Source organism: Corvus hawaiiensis, chromosome 9, assembly GCF_020740725.1.
Source record: "Corvus hawaiiensis isolate bCorHaw1 chromosome 9, bCorHaw1.pri.cur, whole genome shotgun sequence".
Lineage (NCBI taxonomy): Eukaryota > Metazoa > Chordata > Aves > Passeriformes > Corvidae > Corvus > Corvus hawaiiensis.
The window spans coordinates 1692395-1711475 of NC_063221.1; the positions used below are offsets into that span (position 1 = coordinate 1692395).

General features: G+C 42.4%; 1 protein-coding gene across 2 annotated transcripts in view; it reads left to right on the plus strand.

Moving 5' to 3' along the window:
* COP1 (COP1 E3 ubiquitin ligase) overlaps positions 1 to 19081 on the plus strand; it is a 124586-nt gene that overhangs the window by 69806 nt on the left and 35699 nt on the right. For both annotated transcript variants that reach the window (XM_048312580.1, XM_048312581.1), the window contains exon 16: positions 17473 to 17590. In XM_048312580.1, coding sequence (XP_048168537.1) covers positions 17473 to 17590 — 118 coding nt within the window. The remainder of the gene's footprint in view (positions 1 to 17472; positions 17591 to 19081) is intronic.

Here is a 19081-nt window from a genome sequence, read left to right on the forward strand (position 1 = left end):
TTATAATATTGTTCTATAAATACTACAAAGCCATACTGGGAATTTTAACTGGTTTTACCTGAAGCGTGCTGTAAAGCTGGGGCTGTGCATGTTCCCATAGCTCCAACTACAATCCCTGTGGGTGGGCTCATGCTTTCCTAGGCTGGGCAGAGATGGCTGTTAATGTTTTTATTTTTTTGAAGTAGTCAGTGGGGAAGGCACGACGAGCCTTTTATTCACTTAGATTAAATGGTTCTTGGTGATTATACAAAGATTTGAGAGCAGAGCAGGTGTCACTTTGGGAGGAAGCTGTATTGTGCTATGCATAGAGTAACTGAAACTCAGCAGCACCTATAAATGTTTAAGCAGCTCTGTATTTGCTTTCTCCTTGGGGAGTTTTAATGCACTTGTAACTAGTTGTTCTGACAACATTTGTTCTCTGTGGACTCTAGGAGATACATTGATCATTCTTGGAACCACTGGTTTGCCATTTCATTCAGGTGTTCTCATTTCCAGGCTGGTTCTACTTTGGTTGTAACTCTTAGGAGGCAAAAAAATAAACTTGCATTTTGATGCACTGCAAAAAATGGATTCAAGCTGGAGTGTAAAATATTGACTTGCTCGACAGGCATCTTCCTGAAGTTTAGTGAATTACATGTAAAAATAGAGTTGAATGGCAATACCTACTAGCAGCATTTGAATGAGAGGGACTGTCTGGGAAAAGCTCTAGGGAAAGATGAGAGCACTAGCTCCAAATGGATCAGCCGCTGATTAAAATACAGCTGTAAAGCACCAGGAAACAGAATTCTTCTTGATAAATAGATAACTGGGTTCCTTGCCACCTGAAAGGCCGAGAGGGGGATAAAGCACAGATAAATTGAGGAAGGCTTTTGGAGCTGCAGGGCGTGTGGGGTGAGGAGCAGGTAGGAGTGTCTCTATCCCCACAGGCAGGTCCAACAAACTGGGTTTGTCTTCAGCAAGTGTGTTGTGAAAGAAGCATTGGGAAGCCCTGAAAGTTTCATGGAGGTTTTAAAAGACTACACGTGTGGCTCTATGATTTAGAGGATGCTGAGGGGTAAAATGGTATTTGTACTGAAAGAAGTGTTTACATCTGCTTGATGTTTGGTAATGGAATCTCTAAATAAAAATTAAAAGGGATATTTGATTGATATTATGATTGCTGAAACAATTACGTGGGGTAATTGAACTGATGGAAATTACTTCCCACAAAGGAATTCTAATTGATCTTTCAGCCATGAATACATGTGGAAAAAATGGCATATTAAAAGAAATACTAGAATCTTGAGAGACATCATTTCTGACCTCCTAAAAAATAATCAGAGCAAAGAAATGAGTTAGTGTCTACTTTCATACTCCATATAGTAAAACAGTCATGTTTAATGTGTTATGATGGAAACAAAGGTTTTTCTTCATCAGTTTCAGCTGGTCTTGCTTAATAATTTCATTTAGTCTGTGGAAAAAGGAAGATAACTTTTAAATACCATGAGTTGTCACATGGCTATAAAATTACTAAAGGAAGTGTCAAAGCTGCCTTCCTTGAGTAGTACTAAAAAAAAGCAGGTAACTGGGCACACTGACTTGACCACTCCTGTTTGCCCCCAGTAGGAATAAAAGTGAGTAATCCACAGCACTAAACACTAATTCAATGACCAGTGTAGTGGGCAATTTTAGGAAGCTGTCCTAGCCCTGCCTTGGCTTGCTCACATGCTGAGATGATTTTCACATTTTGAAAACTGTTTCAATTACTTTATTCAGTGATTTATTCAAGGATAGAAGAGCCAAGACTTCCTAGCATTTCATGCCCACACAGTCCGGTATTGTATTTAAACAGAAGTGCTGTTTCTGTATATGCTCTCATTTTATTTGCTGATTTGATGGAGCTTAATGCTTAATGTGTGTCTGTATTTTTGTGTGTGTATATATATCTCTATAATTTAGATGAGGTAAGCAATTCATAAAATGGTTAAGGAAGTATTGGTACTTAATATTTGAGATATAAAAGGAAGAGGTAAATTGATTTACTATACTATTAATAAATTTCATACACATTTCAGTTCTCTTTTTCTGTATGCAGAATAGCTCAAAGCCAGCATAACTTCTTTAAGCAATGTAATTTTGACTCTGGGTCTAAATTTTTACAGGGTTAGTATTTTTATTTGCTTTTAAGGTTCTCTCTTAACCATCCATAAAGCTGGGGCACCTTTTCATAAGGTCCTGTTCTTTCACACCTTGCTTGAGAAAAGCTCTTCTCTGCCCTTGACAAATGCATCTTGCCCATTTGCATCCCTTTGTTCAGAATGCCTCCTGGAAGTGGGTTTTCCTCATCAGATGCTTCAGCTAGAGCAGCATCTCTGTGCTGGTCCCTCTTTTGCCTTCACCACAGAAATAGGATGACCGTCTTAAGATTCTTTCCACCCTGTCCCCATTTTACATTTCTTCTCACTTGTTAGTAGTAGTTTGGCTGTTGGCCCACCACTCCCCATGATGCTACATTGTGCACAGGTGAAATGTTGAGAGGTACCTTTCTGCCTTCTCCAGTTTTAAAACTCCCTTTTACAGAAAAATTGTAAGGAAGATACGAAAGGCCCTTGGAGATCTACTAACACAGGGCAGGAATTACGTGAGCTGGTGCAGCACAGGGCTCACAGCCTGCCTTTGCTTCTCATCTGAAGCTTCAGGGCTCTGTAGGGAATCTTGAACCAGAGATCTTGGTTTAATAAAAGCATTTCCACCTGCACCCAGCTGACATGCTGCATTGCCAAATAAAAGGAGGGAACTGAAGGACTGTAGGGATGGATTTTGAAGCGAAGTCAGGCTGTGAACGCTGTGGCACAGTGAGTGAAATGGGGGGTTCTGTCACAGGATTTGCTGTGATGCTTTGATTTAAATGTAGCCACGCTTAAAAGTGTTGTTAGACTGTTTATCTCCGTGAGGAACACTCTTCTTTAGTGGAGAGCACTGACTTGGCTTCAGATGCTGTAGGAAACCAAGCTTTAGTTGCCACTATAAAAGCGAATCCCAGGATTAGCATCTAATATGGATGATATATATATTTCTTTTCTGGACTCTTCACTCTGAAGCTTTTAGATGACCAAAAAAATTTATCTTGGGTAGCTTCAAACAGAACAAATGAGCAATAAACTAGAAATAGAGCCTATAGAAGAGAGAAATGGATATTTGGTCTGGGAAGTAATTCTCTTAAAATCAGGCACTTCAGGTGAGAGGAAAGCTGGCGTGTCTGGGTGCAGCCTGATAAAATCTGTTGCAGTGGAGAGGACACATAAAGAAAAGACCCCTTTTGTCTGTTAGTTTAATAAAATATTCTATTTGCATGCTTCCTGAGTTGAAACATTGTCCAGTATAAACTGTAATCACTGCCAAATACAAAATCAGGTCATTCTGTGGTCTTTTCCTCTTTTTAAAAACAGATAGGGTTTTATCCTAAAATTAGCTATATAAATCATGGCTGAAGTTGTTATTGTTCTGCCTCGACAATAGCACTGATGTTCTTAACCCATATATTTTCTAGCAGTGCTGTTTCCCTGATTTAAAAACGAAAGTAAAGGCTGAAAATGCATCATGCACTTTGCAGCTGGAATGTCCAAGTTGTGCAGTCTGGGTGAGATCAGACTGTCTGCTAACTTCAGTGAGCTCAGTGTAGCTGTTGATAGTAGGAATGTTTTATTCCCAGCCTGCTGTAATGCTGTCAGCAGCTACCACTGACTTTTTATTTCCCATATATTAGGCAGAGACTTTGTAAGAATTCAGAAATCTGAAGTTTCAATGACATTAGATGCATCATCTTCTCAAATGCTATGTTTTTTTCCTGTAGGACCACAAATCTAGCAGGTTGGATTGAGAGATGAAAGAGGTTTCTCAGGGCTGCAGAGATGCAGGAGAGAGAGACTGTCTCCTCTCTAGGAGCTTCACAAAATAAGTGGAAGCAGCAGAGAAATACATATGGACAGGGGATAGCAAGAGAACAGCTGCAACATGATCAGAACTTAAGGTTTTGCTGGGTTAGTTTTAGCTTTGATCAGTCCCTAAAACAGCTTTGCTGTGTTGTCACAAACTCTTGATAGTGTGGGTTCAGATTAAGTGACCAGGGCAGGGAAGAAATGGGGTAGTGCTGATTGATGTTGATTTTACTACTTACAACAACAGGGTTTGAGACTCCCTGCGCTGGAGATGCCACACTCCAAATTTTGCTTTTCCATCTCGTCCTTCACACTACCAACTGCATGGCCAAAACTGAATTGCCTTTTTCCTGGATCAGGTTATTCCCTGATCCACTGAGCACCACTGGCAGCCCCAGACAGGCTTTTGGCAGCCTGTATCAATGCCATTATTAACGAACAAGGGCAAACCCTCAGTGAACATGAGGTCTGCTCTTGATGCTGAGGTTCTCCTCTCTTACCAGCTCTCTCTCTTCCTTATTCCCTTCCCCAGTTTGTGCTTTTCCTTGGAAGGTGATTTTGCCCTTCCTCACCACGTTTTCCAGGCTGTTAAAAGATGTTTCCTGTGCACCATCTTTAGCATTACACAATGGCGTTGTATTCTGGTTTTGAATGGTGCTAACCTTTCTTTCCTCATTGAATGGCCACAGAACTAATTGGATACTGTGGATCAGTATCAGCATGATAAAGGACTCCTATTGCTGTGTCAACAGCTTTTTCATTTGCAACTGTTTACCTACCCCTTAAGGTGTCTGCATCACTCTGATGCACTTAACAGTTCAGGGTACATGTGGCTTTTTTGTCATCATCATTCCATTTTCCTAATGTGCCTGATGTCCAAGTGGGGCCACTTTGGAGACTATCCTGGCCAGTGAAATACTGATTTTTCTGCTGCAGTAACTGGAACAGTGATTTCTCTTTTTCAAACATCTCCCTGTAGAGTTAGCCTTTCACACTGTTTCAAGTCTGGATGACTTACCTGGCTTGTCACTCAGCTCAAAAGAATGATGGGATATTAATGGCCAAGAAGGTCGTGTGCCTTTTTGGGAGAGAATTAATGTTTTCCAGCTGAGAGCAAGGTCTTACCTTAATAGATTCTCGTGGGTGAATAGTGTGTTCTATGGAAAGCCTGCAGTGACTCAGAAAGGATCTCTTTGTGCGACTGTATGACACGTTTAGGGTGGAGTTAAGCAGCTTCCTTGGGCTTGAGCTACAAGATTACCTTCAGCATATGAATGGAGCACGGTGTTCAAAGGCACAGACAAAGCTCAGGTATTTCTTTCAAGGCCTGTGGAAAAACTTCACAGCAGTGCTCAGAATTCAACCTTGATGAAAACAAAGTGGCATGCAGCAGTCCAGGGCTTGCCCATTACTTGGACAAGACTTTACCTGGAGTGTGTTTTTTCATTTTGTGGATAGTTAAAATCCTTCTTCTAGTCCATGATCTCTGAGGCTGTTGGCCAGGGGAAGTAGGGGACAAGGTCTGTGTTTTGGAAGTGCACATTTGTCGCCTTTAATTCAAACTCATTCCAAAATTCACTGCAAAGGCTTTGTTTGTTTTGCATTTGAAAGCATTTACAGCACTTCAGTCAGTTAAGGGTTGTTTGGAGGAATCTGCATTTTTGGCCAGTATGGCTGTCATCATATTTCTGTCCCAAAGTACTTATTGTAGTGGAAGCACTGAGTTTAGTGGGATTTTTTGGGTGAGAGCACCTCTTTGAATGTTTGACTTACATGTTATCCCTCTTCATGGACCCTGGGATGTAAATGAAGGTGAGGTATCAAACCATGCCTTCTGCTGTTCTGGTGAAGACAATCTTTCTGGCTCTGGTAGGTAGATCACATTCTACTTCTGCTCGGGATGGACAGAGTGAGGAGAACTGCAGCTATGCCATGTTATTTCGACTTGAGATGTTTGTAGTTAAGCTGATGTTTCTGTTCCTGCACCTCAGGGATGCTGCCAGGCACTGTCTTCCTGCCTTGCTGCCACTGCTTCCTAGGAAATCACAGAGGGACCTGAAACCTCTCATCAGTGTGCAGGATGTGTTGCATGTGCAATTTTCACATAAGCCTCAAGAGTTTAAGAGCTGATACAACTTTTTTACTTGCACAGAAGAAGTGGTATCTGACTTGTCTTGGATAAAGTGTTTGCAATGAATAGTGAGTAACAATATAGAGACCTACTGGGAGTTTCCTAACTTTATCCCAGAGGTCATCACACTTAAGTAACAAGTGAATGAATAAAATGAACTTGAAAAGCTCCATTTGATTCTCTAGAGAAAAGGATAAATCTGTCATTAGCAGAAATGAGCGTGCTAATTGTTTGCTTAAATATTCTTTTCCTGAACATTTTGTCTTACAACTGGCATAGAAGTCATTTAGTCAATGTGATGAAATTCAAATTTAAATTGAAATGAGCCTTGAAATTCAGGAACAGATAGGCAACTCCAACATTCATCTTTTACTCAGAATGCCAAATTGCTCTTGCTGCTAGCTGTTGCTCTATCCCTTAAGAGTTTAATGCTTTCCAACCTCGGCAGTTTCCAAAGCTGCAGTTTTTCTGGTAGCTCATTCAAAGGAATTGCTCTTTGGAATGACATCCTTTGTAATGGCTTCCTGTGTTTCCTCCTGTTCAGACTGGTGCATAGATTAGCTGTTCCAGCCTTTTATTTGGGTACTGTGCTTCCATGCTAACTGGTGAAGACTGTCACATTGCTCAGGAGAATCTGTAACTGGTGAGTGCAGTGTGGGCTCTCATCTCAAAGGCCTCTTTTCGTAGTGTCTGAGCATCTAAACATTGCATGAGTTTTTAAGAGCAGAGTTTTGAATGTTTGGGCAAGGTTCCTGTTAGCCAATTAAATCTCAAGAAGAAGACAAGAAGTGAGCCTGTAGGTGCTTGTGCAAATCCAGTTGCTCTTCACGCGTTGCTTCTTTTCCATGTGGGATACCTGTGTATCTTTCATATCTTTCTATGAAATATGATATCTTTCTATCATATACCTGTATATGCTTTCCTGTGCTTGTTTCCCTGTATACATAATCCACCATACCTTTGGTTTAAGCCTTCTTTTCTGAAGCTTGGATTTTAGCAATTGGGACACTATATTTAATATCCTTCTTCTCTTCCAGTGGAGCCTGCTGCGAGGTCAGTTTAGGTAATGAATCACATCGTCATCTCCAGAACCTAGTTAAGAAGGCTAATACCTCCTCAGGCTAGTGAAGCAAAATGTAGTTCTGGACTAAAATCAGGTTTGACTGATAATTTGGCAGACTCAGGTTCTCAGGAGCGTGCGCTTTCCTTTCCTTAGAGCCACTTTGACTGCTCTCAAGCCTGTTTGGTTCTCTTTGTATGATGTCTGCTAATACAACAGAAACCTGAAAGCTATTGCTTCATGAATGCACTCTTAAAATCTTAGGGAGGATGTTCCTGTTTACATCTGTCCTTTGTAATGCCTCAAGCCCTTGTCTACATGATCTTGACCTCTTGGAGTGTGTGGTTCCAGGGAATCTGACTGTGCTGCCCTTTCCCTCCATCACAGCTCCATGACTTGTGCAACTTTGATTCTTTCAAGAACCAGAGCTGACACGGCTTTTGCAGTAAGAAGAGTATTTGTTGTGTGCAGTGTGTATCTTGAATTGAGAGAGATGCGTTCAGCAAATGGCACGGTGTTTTTGGCTTTGATAGATGAACCCAGCTCTCTTTGTACAAATAAGACTCCTGGTGCTCATGTAAGAAGTTTCATCTCTTCCAAGGTCTGGTACATTTAAACAGCATGGATTGAAGCGCCTTTTACCATAAAATGGCTGTTCTTCAGATGTTCTAGGTGTCATAAAATTTATTTTGGATATCAGGTTACAGGGACTAGTGCATGTAGAGTTATGCATGTTACATAGCCAGTAAGAAAAGCTGGGTTAGGAGCATAATTGAATGCTGCCTCTGAACAGTGCATAATTATTTTCTCCTCCTTCAGATGTAAAGAATGAATTCTTTCCAAAGCTGCAGGTTATTACTGCTGTTGTCTTCATTAGTTTTGTAGCATTAGTAAACCTTGCTTGGGTGTACTGAATATTTCGTTTCTCCAACAAGTCTGATAGATGACAATCCTTGAATTGCACAAAAGCCGTCTATACCTCGTTCCTGTGAGAAATTGCTGTAGCTCTTCAGAACCATAAAGGTCAAAGTTTCAAAAGAGTTCTAGAGAAATCTCTTTTGCTTCCCTCTCCCATCAGAGCCCTTTTCTCAACTGATTAATATCTAATGTTTTATGTCTCCTCCTTCTCTCCTTAATACAAGACAAGTTATTTAGGGTGCAGGCTTTATGGGCTGCTCTGTCAAAAGCTTTAGACAAGTCAGTAAAAAAATGTCCCCACTGTGTAAAGACCATTATCCATAACCTGGCAAATATTGTCTGTAACTTTGAGCCGTAGGGAATCCGTGGAACACAGAGGTTAAAAACCCAGTTGGCAGTTCCCATCAAGGCTGCTGTTCTCTTCATCTGTTCAGCAGAGGGAGATATAGATCTTTAGAGGAATGCTAGTGCTGGTGTATATTTTTAAAAAAATAGTACAGTGGGTGTGAGAGATGCAAATCACTGGCTGAAGCAGGGTATAGCCTTTCCTGCACAGCTCTGTCAAAATATTTCAAGTGCTGACCTGAAACCCTCTGCTGGCACATGCCTGAGCCTTTCTTTTGTAGAAGGAAAAGTAGAAGGGTCTTATTGTGATGTTGGTTTTGCCAGAGGTTAAACTGAGGCTACCAGACGTTCAATCTAAGCTCAGCTCCTTGTTTCAGTTTTCATGGAGTGGATCTTTCTTATGGTGCTCCTTTTATCATCCAGTTTGCTAAAAAGAGCACTGTTGGTCATTTACCTTCTTCTCAAAGCTGTGTTCTTTGTTCGTTTAAATGAAGACCTGGGCTGGATTTCTGTTGAATACCCTAAATATGATTTTTTTGAGGGTGGATTTCCATTGGATTATGTAAATCGAATTTTTGGAGGCTGTTGCCCATCATCTGTATTGCAGCGTAGGAAAATGAGATTAAGTTGTCATCCCCAAATACCCATGTGCCTTCCTCTGCTTTAGAAACTTCCTTTCATCTCCTTGCTAACATCACGGGCTCTGTAGCCTCCTCACTTTGAAGGGTTTTGTTTGGTTTCCTTTTTTTTTTTAAGATTTTGCCACCAGCAAGATGAATCACACAGACCTTGCTTAATCTTATATAGTCTTTAGAGCTCACGGAGGAGGTTTTTGCCTGCAGAGAAAATATGTATTGAATGCTTTCCTCAAGTTCAGTCCCTTTTAGGGTGGCCATTGAATGTTTGACACCTATGAAGATGGGGTGTGCAGGACCTCCCCAGGAGTCTGGTACCACTTGTAGAGAGAGCACTTGTCTAGACAGAACTCTGAGGGCAAATATGAGCAAAGTGCCGCATCCCAAATCATCTTGGACACACACGAAATACAAAATAAGGGCATTATTCCAGTTTGCTGCTGTGGACCAGAGCATTGCTTCTAGAAGAGATTGCTGAGATTCCCCCAGGGCTACAGAAAATGGTTATTCAGAGAAAAACTGTTCCTTCGCTGCAAAGGAAACTTCAGGTACAAAGAAGAGGAAAAAGCAAATGCATCAAATGAGTAATTTTGTGTTAGTTATAGAAACAAAGCGCTTGCAGTTTCTGCTGGAACAAAAAATTGTGACTACAAAGCCATATCCAGCAAACATTTTAATGTGCCTGTGATAATGGCTGTTGAGATAAATTTTTCTTGCTCTATTTGGGCTTTTTTGGAAGGGAAAGTACAAACAGGAAAAATAAAAAATACCAGTTATCTTTGCCTGCGCTGCAGTGTTCTGAGGGGAGGTGTTGGGGTGAAATGGGTTGGTTTCTGCTGTCTGCTCCTCGTGTGATTTGTCATGCTGCAGGAGGGGAAATGGCACTCTGCATTCTTCAGCAAGATGCTCTGGATAGCTCCATCTGCAAAGGTTCTTCTCTTTGGGCTCTATCAAACCCATCTTTAATCCCTTGCCTTTACAGTAAGGGAAATGGTTTGTACAGAGGGCACTGATGTCAACTTTACTGTTGTTGATGTTACCTAGTTTCTTCTTCAGAAAATTCTCGTGCTAATTTTTAGTGCAGAGCTTTATTCCTGTGACTTCAAGTCCACTTTTTCCTGTCCCTAATGCGTTGTCATCTCTTTTCTTGTCCTGAAGCATCTATTTCTTTTATGAAGTGGAAGCTATCACACTGTTCTCTCCCAGAAATGGTTTGTGGTAGGCCAAAGCCTGCACTGATCATATCCCATCCCAGTATTACTCTCTCAAGTGAAATAAATCTCTTTAAAGTGTTTGTTGGCTGGAAGGCTTCTTCACCATTCTTTGTCAAATGCCACCTGGCATTTCTGTTGCTGTAATAAAGACCCCTTTTTCATCCCCACACTCTTTTCCTGTCCTGGAGGAGACCCAAGATTAAGAATTTTTTCTTAATCTTTTTTGGGGGAGGGGCTGGTGGGGGGTCACTGCATGAAGTTACACTTGTCTTGTTGGGTTGAATTATTCCCAAAGATGGAATGTTCAGCTGTCCTATGTCCCCGGTCCTCTCTCCAGAGCAAGACCCACATATGGATGTTCAAACTCCAGCCTGCCTCTCTGCTGAAGGGAAGATGAAATCTCCACCCTAAGCTTTCTGAACAAAGCCACCTCAGTCAGATCTGCGAGTACTGTTGTTTGGTATTACAGGCTTGGCAGCAGTTAAAATTCAGCAGTTCATTTTCTTTTTAACTAGTAAGAAAAAAAAGTTGAATTAAAGGAGAGCTAAGGTTGTATGGCAGTGCTTCATGCCACCCCCATCGTGTGGGCATAGATAGACAAAACCTGAAACATCTGAGAAGGCAGAAACTTGTGCAGCAAAACACAGCCTAAGCATATTGCTGTAATGCTGAGAGGTGGGCTAATGCCTTGCCTTTCTTATGTCAATAGCAAATAGCTTAAGCAAGTTTGTATTAAAAAAAAATTCTCCCTAATCCTTTGACATAAGAGCACTTTCAAGACAGCTGAGGGAAGAGTTTATAGAATTGTCTTTGGAAATGCTGGGAGCATGACTGAGTAGGACTCTTGAACACAATTATTTCACTTGGAAACTGAATCCAAGTTTGCAGTCGTCCCACCTTTGACTGGGCAGTTGGACTGGCTGGATTTCAGAGGTCCCTTCCAACCTACAGTATTCCATGACTTTGAGGGCCCTTGAGCAAGAATGGATTTCTAACAGAAATTGCATTCTATATAGGATTAAGTTTCATTTGAGCTTCCCCATAATTAAATTGAGTTATCTTTCAACCAGTCTTTGATATCATTGCCTTGGCAGGGAGGCTCCATTTCCTGGTTCCACTTTTTTTATTGATGGCTTTTGAGTTAGTCTGTAAGTAACTCTGGAGCTTGGTGGATGGCTTTGGTAGATTTCCTCTGGAATTAAAGGAAATGTGTTTTCAAGCATTTCATTTTCAAGGTTTGGGCTCTGATGGTAGCCATCTGCCTTTCCTCGGGTGTTTGAGGGAGCAGCACTTGGTCACCCAGCCCTTGTTCAGGTTTCTCTAAGGACCAAGGTACCCTAATGTGCCGTGCCATCCTTAGTGTACTGCATGGAAGTACAGCCATTTGAGTTTATTTTTAAATCAGGATGTTTTTCCTTTTTATTTCCTTCTTCTTTCTCCTCCCTAACAGAAGAAGAGTTTTTCCTTGTGAAAACTGAGGTTTCCTGTGAGCCTCCTGATCCTGTTTCCATTTTTAGTCCAGCCAAGGACTTTACCTTTGTGGATGCAAGCTTCTTTTTTTATAGCAAGGAATCACACTGAGCCTGGCTGAAAAAGAGACTTCTGGTTAACCCATCTAAAGTTCTGTTGTTCTACCTCTTGTTTATCTGTGGGCAGCAAATACTTATCAAGATGGCTTATCCCCTCTTTCATGACTTACCACTTAGGGAAATAACAGCAGGTACTCTTTCCTTTTACCCGGAGACACTCAAAACAAGCTTTGATTTGAACCACTGTGCTCTGGACACGTGAAGGCATAAGGATGTAGTTACATTTTCCTGCTAAACAAGTTGCCTAGATACAATTCTCAGAGCCCTGAAAACGGAGTGATCTTGCTTACACTTGGTATACAGAGCAGAAACGAGTGAAAGGAAAGATCAATTTATGTAGGTAGATGTTTAAATATCTATAATTGGGTGCCAGCTATCCCCTTCAATGTTTGAGTGATAGAGGCTTCCTCCAGGATCTCTGAAGTCATTTTTTTTAGCCAATGGAAGTAAAACCGAAGTGAAATGTTACAAAGTCATGTCTCTCCTCTTCCATTCTGATGAAAAGCATTTTGTGGGCTTGTTTTATATCCTTCTATTTTGCTGTTCTTTTGGTTTCCCCAGGATAATCTAACTGATGGCGAGCAGAGGTATCTTGCACCAAGTTTGCTCTTACTCAGTTTGTCTTGTTAAACAAGTCGTTTAAATACACTCCCTCAGACTATAAACATCTCCTGTTGTTACTGCTGATGTACAGAGTTTCACTGGTGAAAACAAGCCAGACTTGATCCAAGCTTGAAGTTCCTATGGAGGAAAACAGACAAATGAAGAAGATGGGGCAGTCATGAGCTGAGGACGTGAGTTACTAGATGTAACAAATCAGATCTTCATGGTCAGAGAAGCACAAGAGCACATTAGAGATTACACTCCAGCCTCAGTGTAAAACTTTTCAGTAAAAGATCTGTAGCACAAGGTGTGCAGGACTGCAGGCTGTAGCCAGAGCATTAATGCACGAAATTATTTTGACCTTTAGGTTTGCTGTTGAAGATATATTTTATTAAAAAAAAAAAAAATGTCCAAGATGTGCTTTAATCACAGGATACTTCTACCAGGCCACTTAATTAACATCTGGCTGCCTACCCGACAGCTCTGCATTTGAATATGGGCATCTTCTTGTCTGTGATATTCATCTGCTGTGGAACAAGGAGCACCACTTACATTCTCAAGTCTGTGAGCGCTGAGAAATCCAAGTAATGTAAAGGACTTATTTTTTTAATGGATCAATAATCTAAATATTGAGCAGTTGAGAAATGTGCATTTTTAAATGATTGAAATAAGAAAAATGGGCATTGATTCTCCAGCAATTTAGTTTTCCAGGAGAGAGCCACAGAACCTTTGTATGCAGCTCTTGGGGCTTTCTAGTTGTTACATCCTATGAATATAAAACTGTTGCATTGCAGGTAAATTTTTGTTTTGCTGTCCTTGGCTTGATATTCCTTCAAGTAAGTGGTTCTTGGTTGAAAAAAGCCTGGGGGGTCTTGTGAATTAGCTGATGCTGATTAATGTTCATGGTGAAGGTGGGTGAAACACATGACCTAGAAGATGAATGTTACCTGGAATTGCTGGGTAGCTGGAGAGTGGGATTGCTCTGCTCTCTGGTTTTTGTGTGTGGCTGCCTGGTGTGTGCTGGTACTCAGTGAAAGATAAAATTGCTGGTCTGTGATGCCCTGTCATAACCCTCGCTGCTCTTTGTGGAGCTACTGCTCATCAGTACACAGGAAGAGCTTTACAACAGGTGGTGTTGAACCTAAAGCCCGTGGGTAACAGCAGCTTTGTAAATTTTAGTAACAAATCTAAATGTAAGGAAAATCACTTTTAGCAAAAACAGACTTTGTCCTTTTCTTTCTTTTGTTTAAATAACCAAAAATCCAAGATCCATCCCATTTTTCTGAACAACTCGGAGATTACCCAAGATGCTGCTGGCTCCATTAGCAATTCCCAATTCTCTTATTTTAGAAGTTCTTAAACCTGATTTCCTATGGCTGTGGTAACCACATCATGAGTTCATTTACTGCATCCCCACCCCTGCAACCAAGCTGAATCCAAGAATTGAGACTGAGGAGGTGCTGATCCCTTCACCTTGTTCAGCACAAACCCATCCTCCTCTTTCGCCCTTTGGCTGCCAGCTGGAGTCTTGTGAATTTATGAGCAGCTGAGCAGTGAGGGATGCCATCCTTTGCTGACACGGGTTGTATTTACTGAAGAGGTGGCAAGATCTCTCAGAAGTTTGGAGAAGTCTGAATTCTTGATGAGTTGTCACTAGATGGCTCAAAGGTGAAAGCAGCAGTGTCTTAAGGGAAGTAAGCTGAGCGTAATGGAAAAGCACTATTTAAAAACTCAGGCTTGTGGTCAGGGACCTCTCAGCAGCAATGGCAGAGCTTAGCTGCCCTTTTTGCCTTCTGAGACCACTTAAAAACAAATGTATAAAAAATAAAATGACTTCCCAGCAAACATTTGAATTCAGAAAACGTAGCAGCGGATTTCTGTCGTGCTCAGCTTCTGCAGTGACATTGAACTAGATGAGAATTGTTCTGGAGTGTTTAATTTGTTATGAAATATATAGATGTTCTTTCCCATTATTTCATAAATATTTAAATTAAGCCTGAATGCAGAAGAAAAGGTGAAGCAGGGAGCTGTTGCTGCCCAAGGGTTGGGTGGGCGGCAGGCTTTAACTCTGTAAATGTCAATTCTGAGATGAACTTATTCTAAGTGAGTTTTCTAGTTGGGGTGGAAACTGGCTGAATTATGATATTAATGTTCATTTTGAGGAGCAAACAAGAAGCAAATACCCCTGGTGTTGCTGGTTAGTAGTGGAGCATGCTCCCTGGTCTGCCAGGGATGCCGAGGGCAGGAGCCAGCGCTGGGATGCTGGATGAGCTTAAAGGTGGAGTTCAGGAAGTGTTTGATTCCCCTCATTGCCCACTCCATTTCCATTACCTTCAGCTGCCTCTTGGGAAAAACTCATTTTCTGAGCCTCCTGGAGCAACCTGCCACCTCCCCTCGGACCTGCTGGTGTGCCAGGGATGCTGCCCATCCCAGACAATTCAGCCTCATCAAAGTCCACCAGGCAAGGCTTCTGCTGGGGTACCTGGGAGTTGTATTTTTCCCATGTAACTTCACTTTGGGGCTCTCTGCTTCCTCAGCAGATGGCATTTTTATCATGTTTTTTGCAAAGTCCATATGGCCTACAAGAGAGAGTATCTCTTTAATTGTAAAACATGACCACCTGTTCAGATTTTAATGAATGCAGTGAGCATTCATCTTCATACAGCTACTTAAAAATAGCTGCTTCAATGGAATTAAAAAAAAAAAACCAAAACACAAAACCAAACAAAAAGCTAAAACTCAGTTGGGCACCAACACTTCGTCTGCTGAAATAATCAATTAATAATTAAGTGGCTAATTTTAGAGCCCAGTGGCCTTGCTGGTTCCCTCAGCCCCGTTGTGATGAGAGCAGACAGTGATTGATTGCCCTGCCGATGCCGAGAGGCACAGCCGTGCTGGGGCCAGATGCTGGCAGGCTCTGAGCTGTTTACTGGGATATTTGGAAGGTGAATGCAACTTCGTGGCTCTGCTCTGCAAATAGACTTGTCTGCCCTGCTACGGCTCTCTCCTCTCTGCATTGCTCCAGCTGCTCACATGCAGACATCTGCAGGTAGCCCTTTCCCTGCCTCTTTCTGAAGGATAAAATCTGGTGCTCAAAAAGGTGCCCTAATGGTGGGCCAGCGTTGAAACTGTATGCAAAAATAGACTTGAAAGGCTTATCCACTAACTGATTCCTAATAAAAAGCCCTGCTAGAATCATTCTGCTCATTAAAATAGTAATTGCCAGTTAACTGTTTCATAGCTCCCACAGGTCTGCTCTATAGATGGAAAAACTGTGGAGTTTCTTGGCTCCAGCTTTCAGAGTAGAAGAGACCAGGATGCCCAAATCTTGCTGGAGTGTTAATGCTTAATTCAAAGTCCCTTAGAAAATTATCCCATTATTCAATAAGCCTGTTGCAACATCATGTTGTTCTACAGCTAATTAAAATACCCAAATGGTAGGAGCACAGTGGGATTTTGGTTATTTGGAGGTTTAATATTTCAGAGGTGAAAGGCACAGGAGCTCTTTAAAAGACTGCTTGGGGCACAGCAGCTTCAGTGCTGATGGTAAGGGATGCAATAGCTGCTGGGTTTCAACAGAGTAATTTGGCAGAGTAAGTGGTGGAGAAAACTTGGTGTGGTTACTTGGAGCATCTGCTTTTACACCTTGAGGAGGAAGAGGGCCAGAAATCCTCACCCAGAGAGGCCTCTGAGCCGGTCATCTGCAGAGAGTAAAGTGCTGGGGGCGGTGAGAGGGGAAGGTGGCTTGCCTTGTTTGATTGAAGGTACTTCTGACACAGCTCCTGCCCCATCCTGCCATGGCCACCAATTAGCTCCTTAATCTGGGGGAGGAGCTCCCCTTGCTGGTCCGATGGTGGTTGCAGTAGCTTGATTGATGTAAACCTGGTTATCTCTCAAACCACCTGGGGTTTTGAGGCAGCGGGTCTCTCAGCTGTACAGAAGACAACACCCAACTTTGAAATGCTGTGTAAATACAAAAATAGCTGTAGCTATTGGCATTTAAGTTCATTTCTGTGTAATCTTTGTGATGAACTTCCACCAGTGGGACGTTATTTCAGTGGGAGGAGGGTCAGAGCAGTTTTCAGCTGATGTCTGGGTATCACAAGTTGCTCGGTGAGAGAGATGTCCAGCTTGGTTTCCATGTGTGTGGCCGTCCCTCCCTGCACTTCCAGAATATTCTGCAAGGGGTAATTAAATGAAATTCAACATTAAATGCTGAAAGTTGAGAAGGGAGCAGTTTATTAACCTTGTTGAGCTGGAAGGAGCGCTGGGAGGGTGTTTGGGGCTTGGGGCTCATGAGGTTTTCTCTTCTTGGTTTTCTGTTTTCTTGGGAATTGGTATTTAGTTGTGCAGAAAAGAAAATGTATCACTGATTCTGCTGTGACCCCTTTTATATGGTTGTGGCACTGGGGCACATCTGTGAATTAAATCTTAAGATGAACTGGAATTTAGTCTGTTCCCTCGTTAGCAGAAATGCTAATTCTTTCTTGATTAGTAATAAAGTCAGAGGAGAGAAGCAAAAAACAGAGGTATGAAGGTTATCCATCCAGAAGCAAGCATGGCAAATTTAATCCTGTTTTTCCACAATCCAGTTTAAGTAGGAGACTGAGTTTTTACCCTCGAGTTCTTCAAGTTTTCCAAGAGGGGACAGCTTGAGAAAGGGAAAGGAGGATGCTGGGAATTAGAAATAGCAGTTGGAGTGGCTGGGCAGGGAGGTGAGAAGGCAGGCAGAAGAGATGAGAGCACTTTTAGCTGTTGCCTTGAACATGAGTCTTACGGGTACATGGGCTTTGCAGGAGGACACGGGTACAGGCACACACACGTGAATGCACCTTTTTCCCTTCCTGACCCTTTGAAAGGGAGCATGGACCCTTGTGGAGTGAATTTTGGGGCTGTTTTAGGAAGCCTGCCTAACCACTCTTGCTGTAGCGCAGACTGTTTATCCTGGATGGGGCTTGAAGTGAGAAGTGGAAGCTGCAGGCAGGATTTTTGCTGTGCTTCTTTTCCCGTGCGTCCTTCCCGACTGCTGAAGTTTCGCCCCTTTTCTTCCCTGTCTCCAGATCACTGTGTTCACTACTACGACCTTCGCAACACTAAGCAGCCCATCATGGTGTTCAAAGGGCATCGCAAGGCAGTCTCCTACGCAAAATTTGTGAGCGGGGAAGAAATCGTCTCTGCGTAAGTGTTGCCTTTTATGTAGGCTAAAATCTCCGCAGCCCTCGCTTCGCAGTGCTCTTCAGGGCTGGTGAGCACGTTCACCTGCGTGGGTGGCTGCTCTCACAGGCTGCTGTGCTTTTGGGAAGCAGATCGTTGCTTTTCTCTGAGTCAAAATTAGAAATTCATTCCTGGTGTCTCCTGGCTGTGCTCTGTCTTGTGGAGCTAAAATGCTCAAGAGGAATATGAAGACAACTGGACGTGGCTCCTGTCCGCAAGCCCTGACTTTGGGAAGCTGCAGGTGGACTTTCCTCCCAGTGTGTGCACTGAGGATGCTTCTGACCAGAGCTCTGTGATAGAGAAAGCTGCTGGCAGAGCCCTGGCGATAATAATCTGCAGCAGAACGCAGCTAATGAGTGACAGAAGGGATCAAACGGTACTGCTATGTATATGGTCTGAAGAGGAGGTTTAGCCACAGCCTGAGAGCAACTCAAATAGGACTGACTGTTTGATCTGTTCTCTGATAATTTGTTATCTGCTCTGTGAAGGCACTTTTTAGCCTTATATTTGGGTTAGAAAGTAGACAAAGAGAAGCTGTGTTTTGTGGTTCTAATAAGCATGCAGCTTTTCAGCCAGGATAGACCATAAGATCTGCTGTGGAGGCCCTGAGGAACAATATTCTCCAGCTTCTGTTCAGTTACATGGCCAGATGTGTCTGCCCCAAAGCCAGATGTGGCTGCCTCTCTTCTAGGTAGGTTTTCAATCACGTGGGAATGAATGTGTCTGTCAGGTCACATAGTGAAAATTGGGAATGACTGGCTGCAAGCCTCTTCAGTAAACCAGAGGTGAACCCCTCTTACCTCATGGGGAAGGTGGGGGGCTGCAGGGGGATCTTTGATCTCAACACATTCATGTCTAACACCTGAGGGCAGCAGGGATGGATCCCAGGTGTAGATCCAGTCCCAGGAAGTTTGCCTGCTGCCTCGTGATGATCCAGTTTGGTTCTGTCCCATGTTTTTACACAGTGAACAGAGCGTTTTAAGGTATTCAGGCTGCAAGGGAGTTACTCTGAGCTGAGCTGCATGATGGAGGATTCCCTGGTGGCTTCTGGTACTGTTTCTATTTAATCAGCTTCTCTCTTCTTACTTCTATTAACGTTATAACTCTATAAGGCTGCAAATTCATATCTAGAACACAGAGAAAATTAAATTTAATGCTTCGAACCAAATCTCTGTTAGAGAAAGTGTTTAATAGGAACAAGAGAAGGCTGGGAATGTTTTACAGCCATAATCAAGTGGAGCATCACTTATGGGATATTTTAGGACAGAATGGCCCTGTTCTGCTTGGGCCAGCATTCTGAGAAAGCATCTCCCAAAGTTCTGAGAGGAGTTATCGATAGAGCTGTTAGAGCTGTCAGACTTGGACAGGCAGCAACAGGGGGAGGTGTGAACAGGGAGAAATGTCAGAGCAGGTTATTTTTCCTGTCTTTCCTTTTGCAAACTGAGTAGAGGCAAG